The sequence below is a fragment of the Mycena indigotica genome, assembly GCF_014461135.1.
Source record: "Mycena indigotica strain 171206Taipei chromosome Unknown Mind.scaff0005, whole genome shotgun sequence".
NCBI lineage: Eukaryota > Fungi > Basidiomycota > Agaricomycetes > Agaricales > Mycenaceae > Mycena > Mycena indigotica.
In genome coordinates, this window is record NW_023503004.1 from 1496471 (window position 1) to 1504059 (window position 7589).

At 54.0% G+C, this 7589-nt stretch overlaps 1 protein-coding gene across 1 annotated transcript; it reads right to left on the minus strand.

Moving 5' to 3' along the window:
• Positions 1-17: 17 nt before the first annotated feature.
• MIND_00577000 (DUF659 domain-containing protein) lies at positions 18-3486 on the minus strand (the record flags this gene model as incomplete). The annotated part of the gene is made up of 8 exons (XM_037362531.1): positions 18-644; positions 689-1071; positions 1128-1440; positions 1489-1713; positions 1770-1949; positions 1997-2803; positions 2850-3005; positions 3052-3486. 8 exons carry the CDS (start codon positions 3484-3486, stop codon positions 18-20), a joined length of 3126 nt encoding a protein of 1041 aa, XP_037220452.1.
• Between the last annotated feature and the right edge of the window lie 4103 nt (positions 3487-7589).

A 7589-nucleotide genomic window follows, 5' to 3' on the forward strand; every position in this document is an offset into this window, starting at 1 on the left:
AGTTTTTAAAACAAATGTTAGAATACCTCGTCATCAATATCATCATCAAACACTGCCGCCGGGGTCGCCTTTTCTTTGCCCTTTCCACCTATGACCCCGCTCCCTACCGCCTTCTCTGCACCAGCAACAGGTGCATCACTGAGAAGATCACGGAAGAATGCGTCGCTGATGTCCGCAGAGTCCTCCGCTTCAAATCGCGTCGACTCAAAGCTTGGAAGCAAGGCAATATCAGCCAAGACGTCTGACGCCAAGCTGCGGGTGTTGAGAGCGTGGAGACCCGCTGCGACAGCATCATTTACTCCGTCCTCGGAAACCCTGATGTTCGGAGAAGGCTCGTTCTCTGCTGAGAGATCAATGACTGGTAGGTCTGACCCCGACCCACTTGCAACAGGCGGCAGTGCTGGCTCTACCGCCTCAGCAGTTGCGAATGCTGCCTTGACTGAACGCCAATTGAGGTGTGGCTGGACTGCCGGTTTGCGCTCTCCATCCCGGCGACAAACCTCCTGCCGCACTTGGGTGAGTGCGACGGTGGTCTTAGCATCTTGGCGATTGCGGTCCTTAGTCGACAGCTTGGTGAAGACCGATACTGTTCGCTCCTCGGGCATTGAGGTGGGCATTATGGAAAAGATTTTGAGGGCAATATACTAGGACTCATTAGTTAACATCTCGGAAATGTGCCGCTACTCACCGCTAAAACAGATGCATCCGCATCATCAAGGAGTGCACGCCAATAGAGATAGGCACGCGTCCATGCGGCATTGCGTCGGTTAAAGGGAGCCCGCTGTCGGGTGAAGGCCTCCAGCTGTGACCGCAGTGCAGCAATAACTGCCTTGCGGTCAGCGTATGGTGAGAAAACCTTCGATGACTTAAGGTTTGGCCGAGCCTTGAGCTCCGCCTTGAGCTGATTGACAAGGAAGGTGCCCACAGCCGCATACGCAGGCATCTTCCGACGCAAATCAGCATCGCCATCCTCCGCTGCCTGGTTGCCCGGCGTGGCTGATGATGACTCTGTAGGAGAGCTGACAAGTAGATTGCCGGAGGATCGTTTGAGGACCGTACTCGTGACATACTCTGTGTGCTACATTAGCTATTGGACAAACTATGCAATATGCGCGCTGAGTGCTTACGTGGATCAAGGAAAAAGCCAGCCAGATACGCGTCGGTGCTCCCGATAAGCTGCTGGTATCGAGCATTGACGATGCGCCGAATGGCATCCATGACATCGTCAGGAATGGCCAAGGCATTCTCTGCGAAATTGTCCTGCAAAACGGCAGTAATAGCGACGTAGAACTTCCACACGTCACCCAGCGTGGTCATCGAGCCCTCGAGACATTGGATAGCGCGTGCGATGGGCTCAAGAATGGTGACAAGCTGCTCCAAGTTGAGCTTGAAGGCGTTGTACAATGGTACCTTCCGGAAGAAGCCCAGCTTTGACTGTTCCTGTTGGTCACCATAAGCGTTGAGAAAGAATCAGTATCCTCGGCTTACCTCGGAGCCTTCTGCACGAACAACGCCGAGACGGATAAGTTCGTGAATGGCGGGAAGATTACGGAGAAGAGCGTAACCAGACCAATACATCGTACCAAAGCGGGTTTTGCCTACAGTGACCAGTCCTTTCGTGATGTCCATGATGACACGAAGGGCCTTGAGATGAGTGCCAGCATAGGTGGACGTCGAAAAAAAACCGATAACGGTCCTCATCTTCTCGATACCCTAGCAATAAACATGAACTTGAATATAGTGCAATAGAATGAGAGCAGATGTCGTACCTCTTCAAAATGAGCCAACTTACAGATATCTTTTACCAGGTTCGAGAGGTGATGAGGTGCGTCAGCGAGAGCGATGATCGTTGGATACTTCTCCGCGATAAGCTCACGGGCAACGCGAGTGTTCCCCGCGTCGTCGGACACCAGAGCGGCGAATTGAAGCGGGCCAATGTCATCGATAACCTGAACAACAATCAGCGAAGAAATTGTGAAAGATAGCAGTTTCATACACCGAGAAGAATGTCCTTGATATGCTCACCCGTGTGTGAATCGCCGGATGACTCGTCGGCAAGCATAAGGAAGGATTCGCGCAGCTTTGGCGTAGTAACATGGCCGCTGTATATTGACTGTCCGAAAACAGTGGCCCCGTCATATGACATGGTGAGGTTGCCGATTGTGCGGAGGCGCGTGGAGTTCTTCATCGTAATCTTTGCTGCCTCACGATGGACATAGTCGGCCATCGTTGTCGATGAGAAGAGGCCGTGGTAAGGGTTCAGATGCTTCACCAGCTTCTTGAACGAATTCTCGTCTACGTGGCGCAGAGCGCGCCCAGTAACAGCCAGGAACTCGAGCAGATACAGGTTTGCCTTTTTCTGGAACTTGGCAATGGCCTTTTTCCGTTCGTCCTCCCCCAGGCCGCGAAATGGATCGAAGTAGGGGTTTTTCGACATGCCCGCCTTGGCCTCGTTTTCGTCCTTGGCTGTGGCGTTACCCCCATCATCGTCGCTGCTCGAAACGTCATTGGAGAGCGCGTTTTTCGCGTTGGCCACCGCCGCCATATTTCGCTGTTCTGCTGAGAAGTATGGACATTTGGCGGCATGAGGGAAGACCCGTCCGGCCTGGCGAGGCTCAGCCCAACTCTCGTGACAGCCTGGGCCGGCGCAGCGAAAGCGCTTGTAGGGCTTGCCGGTTTTGGGATTAAGTGACTTCGTTTCGCAGGGGATGGTTAGTTCCTCGAGAGTTGGGTCTGCGGCCCGCCCGCGCTTGCTCCGTTGTGGTGGGGGGATGTCGATAAGGTCGTCGAAGGGGTGATTAATCTAGTCTTCAGGTAAGCAGGATGGGTAACAGGGAGCAATGACGCACCGAGCCTTGACGGGTGAGCTTTGCTGCAGCTTCAGCAACCATCTCCCGTTGTTGTTTGTCGTTCTCCGTATCCAACCGCTGACGTTTGTCAACATTCTCCTCATCCTCGTCTTCCTCCATCCGCTGCCTTGCGGCCGTACTTTTTCGTTTACGCTTCTAAACGGACATTAGTGTAGGCTTAGGATCCGGAGAAGGGACACACCTGCGCACCACACCGCTCTATTGCATCCTGTGCCGCGGCGGTCAGGTCATCCACCCATTTGATGAGAACGACGTTCTGTCCCGCTGGCCCTGTGATGTACTGTCGCAAGACCACAGTGACTGCCTCGAGCCCGGGGCCGCGGGACTGGAACTCGATCAGCTTTCCATCCACGCGACTGCCAAATGACCACTCGAGATCTTGATTGACGACACTTTTCTCACAGCCCAGCTCCATAACTGCCTCCTGCCGAAGCTCGTGGCTTGAGAAGTCATGTGCAGTGCCGAGGGGAATTGACGATGGAAGACTTTTGAGGAGGGCAGCGAGGTTGCGGATCTCGGGGCCATAGTGGAGTGCTCCGAGTAGTGCAGCAGTGATGGGTGGTTGGCGAGCACCAGTTCGCGCTTTCGCGCCGGACTTCCCTCGGGATGTCGACATGGGAGGGAAAGAAAAAAGAAGCACTTGGGCTGTGCTGATGCTGTGCTGATGTGATGTCATCTGACACGTGCCTGTTTATAAACACCCCCCACCCTAATTAATTAAAAACTAACACCGTTTATAAAAACATGTTTTTAACTGGTTTACAAACCAGCTTAACTTACAGCACCCTACCCCGCGAGCACGAATCTTGCCGCGTCGTTGACAAGCTTTCTCACTGGTGTGAGAAAGAACAAGAAAAGCAAGAGCCCTTCAAACTGCTCTAACTGCAACCAAAGGCTACAGCACAACCAGAGAGGGAGAAGAAGAAGGAAGACTTTGAACTCTGAGGGAAACTCTGCTGGGGGGAAACTATATGATATGATCTGGAAACTAACTAATGAACAGGCTTTTATAGACTACTAACTAGGAGCTAGGAGAGAGGAACCAGGAACTAGGAGAAAGGAACAGGAACTACAGAAACTACAGAAAGGAGCAGGAACACAGGGAGAGAAATCACAATGAAACACTCAACTAAGCCCACTACCGGATATGGATGCTGACTAAGCTCCCGATCACGTGACTCTCGTGACGAGGCTCGTCATCTCCTCCCAACTGAAAATGTGACTGTCCCCGGTCACTCACAGGGACAAGGAAAACTTGAAAAAGCAGGGAGAGCTGAACGGGTGGATATAGCCAAGGAGAATGCTCAGTTGCGTGGATTAGGAATAGATGAGGGTGGGGGAACATGTCAGTCACGTGCAACGCGAGACAAGTACGTCGTAGCGGGTGTTGGTCGATGAATGAGAAGCGAGTGATGATCACAATCAACAGTTGTGCAAAAATTTTCTTGGTTCGCATGTGCGTCATTCTGAGCAGATTTGGACATCGGTTGCTGTTGCGGGTCGAGACAAGTCATCGTTGTAATGTCGAAATTGTCTTCATTCGTTATCATGTAAGGCGCATCACGCGTTACCGCGTGATCGTTGCTAGAAGGGGTCGAAAGGGAGGAAGGAGGGTACGAGATGTTGTTGGTATCTAGCAAGATCGTTGCGGCATCTAGGGAGGCATGGGCTGCTATTGGTGCAACGGAGGTGGTTGCTGGATGTTCGGGCGGCGCGGAAGCTTTCGGGATCGGGAGATCGGAGTGCGGGCGGTGATCGGGCACGGTCGGCGATGCGGTAAGCGAGGCTGTGCTGACAGGTTTTGCTTCCGCCCACATCCTCTTCTCTGTCTGTCTCGCTGCCATATGGGCCAGCAGCAGCACGCGCTGCTCGGCGGCAATCGACTCGAGACGCTGCTCGTCGCTCGCTATGAAGGGCTGGGAGCTGGGAAGTTGGATGGGAGAGGAGCAGTGGGGAAATACTTCGACAACGAGCTGTGGGGCGGTCGTGGCTTCCGCGTGCCATTTCAAGAAGCGCTGGCGCAAGTAAGGGAGTGCTGAGTCGCGAGGCGGGTACCTGCCATTCGTTAGGGTCACCTTGCCTTCGCTATTGCGACTAACAAGTCCATTTTTCAGGTCTTCGACGATCTGGGGGCCGGCGCGGATGAAATGCGCCGCGTTGCTGCAATACGAGCAGCCGGGTGGCCGCTGGACAGGCGGGGGGCTTGGGATGAAGTGGAGGAATGTTTGGACAGGTGGTTGGGCGGCGGGCTCGCGCGCTTGGTTGCCGAGGAGGGCGACAAGCTGTTTAACCAAGGTGAGCAACGATTTCAGCTCTGTTTCGACTTGTGTGTCGAACTGCAGCTTCTCAGGACTTGTCGCGCGCTCAGAAGCGAGGTTGGGAGGCAGCAGCGGCTCTGGCAGCGAAGGCGACCCCGCCAGCACGAATTTTGCGGCATCATATATGTCCTTCGCGTCGTATGGGTCGTCTAGGTGGATATTTGGCCGCAGGATTTGAAGCCGTTGCTTCACGGCGGCTTGCAGCGAAGCAGGTTGGAGCGCACGAAGTAACGCGCGACTTTGTTCAGTCTCGGAGAGGCGGTTTTTGGCGGTTAGGAACTGGGAAATGCGAGCGAACGTCCGATAGAACATGGCGAGGTCGTTTTCGGAGTGGATTCCGGCTTGAGCCGTTGAATGGAGGTGAGTTTCCCAATCTTTTAGTGTGTAAAGATTGTCCTCATCGTTGCCTGCGTAGAGCTTTCGGACCGCAGTCTTGAAGTCGTTGTAGGTGGCTGCGGTGTCGCCGAACTCGTCGATGCCCTCGACGAGTTCTTGATCATCGACTAACAGGTACCGTGCGCAAGCTTTCTTGCGCTGTTGTTCATCACTAATCTGCGCCAGATCGAGTAGGTATTCGACATCCGCGAAGTAGCGCCGGAGCTGTGTGGGCTTCGAAGAGTCGAATGTCGGTGCGGTCAAGGCGCCGCGTGCAGGCATTGGGATGGGAGCGGGAGCGGGAGCGGAGGTTGTTGCCATGATGGGAAGTGAAGCGAGACGTGAAGTGCGAGGCGCGAGGAGCAAGGTGGTGTCGGAGAGGAGAGGAGGTCGGAGGGGTGCGCTGAAGCAGGGGTCGAAGCGGAGAGGGAGGGAGTTGGGGTCTGTAAATCAGGTACGGCTGTAGTAGAGGAGTAATAGATTGATTTTTGAGATGTTTACGTAGCTGTGCTGTGGGCCAAGAGGCGCGTTGGATGCAATTTTGAAGTACCCTCGCGGTGGGCTCCAAATGACATGCTTTCTCACAACAGTGAGAAAAGACAGGAAAATGCCAGAGTCCTTCAAAGGGCTCCAACAGCAACTAGAGCTAACAGCTCAAGAGAAAGAGAAGGAAGAGAATATAATAAACCAAACTACTCTACTACATGCCTTTTTATACTAAAAGCATACAGGAGAGAACTCAATACCAGGAACAGGAACTAGGAACAAGTCCGGAAAGGCGGGACCGACGGATCAATGCTGACTAATCAGCCTGATGAGCCTCGGCGGCTCGTCACCTCCTCCCAACTGAAAATGTGACTGTCCCCAGTCACTAACTGAAACAAGTAAACAATTCAGAACAGAGATCAAGGAAGGGGATGGTAGACTTCATCAAGTCTGGAAACTTATCCAAAGAGGAAGTCCCAAAGCAACTGCACCACTGCCTGACCAGGCGATCGATTGGCCTGCGAATCAGCGAACAGTGCGAATGCAGATCAGAAGGTTGATCCGGATCGGAGGAAGTGGCCGGACGGTCAAAAGACTGTTGAAGGTTGGAGAAATGCAGCTGAGTGCAGGGAAGTAAGCGATATGGCTGTGGGATTGAAATGGCAGGTGTCGAGGGAGCTGTTCAGAGTATGGCTCGTTCGAGTGGAGATCCGCGGAGGTGTCGACTGTGGAGTGTGGAGTGCAAGTGTTATAAATCAAGGCATAAATTGTAGCATCTGGAAGCAATGAGCAGTGGCATTGAGCACTGGAGGAGAATCTGGGTGTGTGGAGTCTGAGGAAGGGAATGGATAATTTGTGGTGCAGAATCGGCGTGTTTCGGACGTTCTCGGACGTCATTTGCGACCGTCGTCACGCATCAGTCACGCGTCATCTTTTGCTTTCGTCTTCCATCTTCGTCGCTGTACGCGGACAAGCACCCGGATAATCGCGCTGAAGACGACCACGAGAGCGGCTGGGAAGCGATACTGGGGTGGATGGGAGGTCCAGAGGGGCCAGGATCGAGTAGGACGTGGAGGAATGGAGCGAGAGGGGCTGATCGTGGAGGCGGTGCGATTTGGCGCGGGAACGACGAAGGTGAGTGGTCCTCCGTGATCAGGGAGCTAATACTGAGGATGGAGTCGTAGAAACGGGCCACAAGCAGTCCGCTTTGGCGTTGGGGACCGCGCTGGAGCTACACAAAACGTCTTGGGCGGTTTTGTCGGCGGGCTAAGTGGGTGAGACAATGCCCCGGCCGCCGTTGTTCTCAGACGCGAAACGGGGCGCTGGCAGAGGAGTGTAGGAACGGGGAAGGGACAAATGCCAAAGAATGGCAAGGCTTCGCGTTTGTCGGCAAAGCGGTGCGCTTTTCGCGCGGGAAACGACTAAGGTGCGTGTTGGTTGTTGACAAAAGGGAACTGAGACTCTGGAGCCAAAAACAGGGCCGTTCGCGAGCCCGGTTGCTCAAACGGCGGTAGATGCGATGGATGGCGGCCTATCGGCT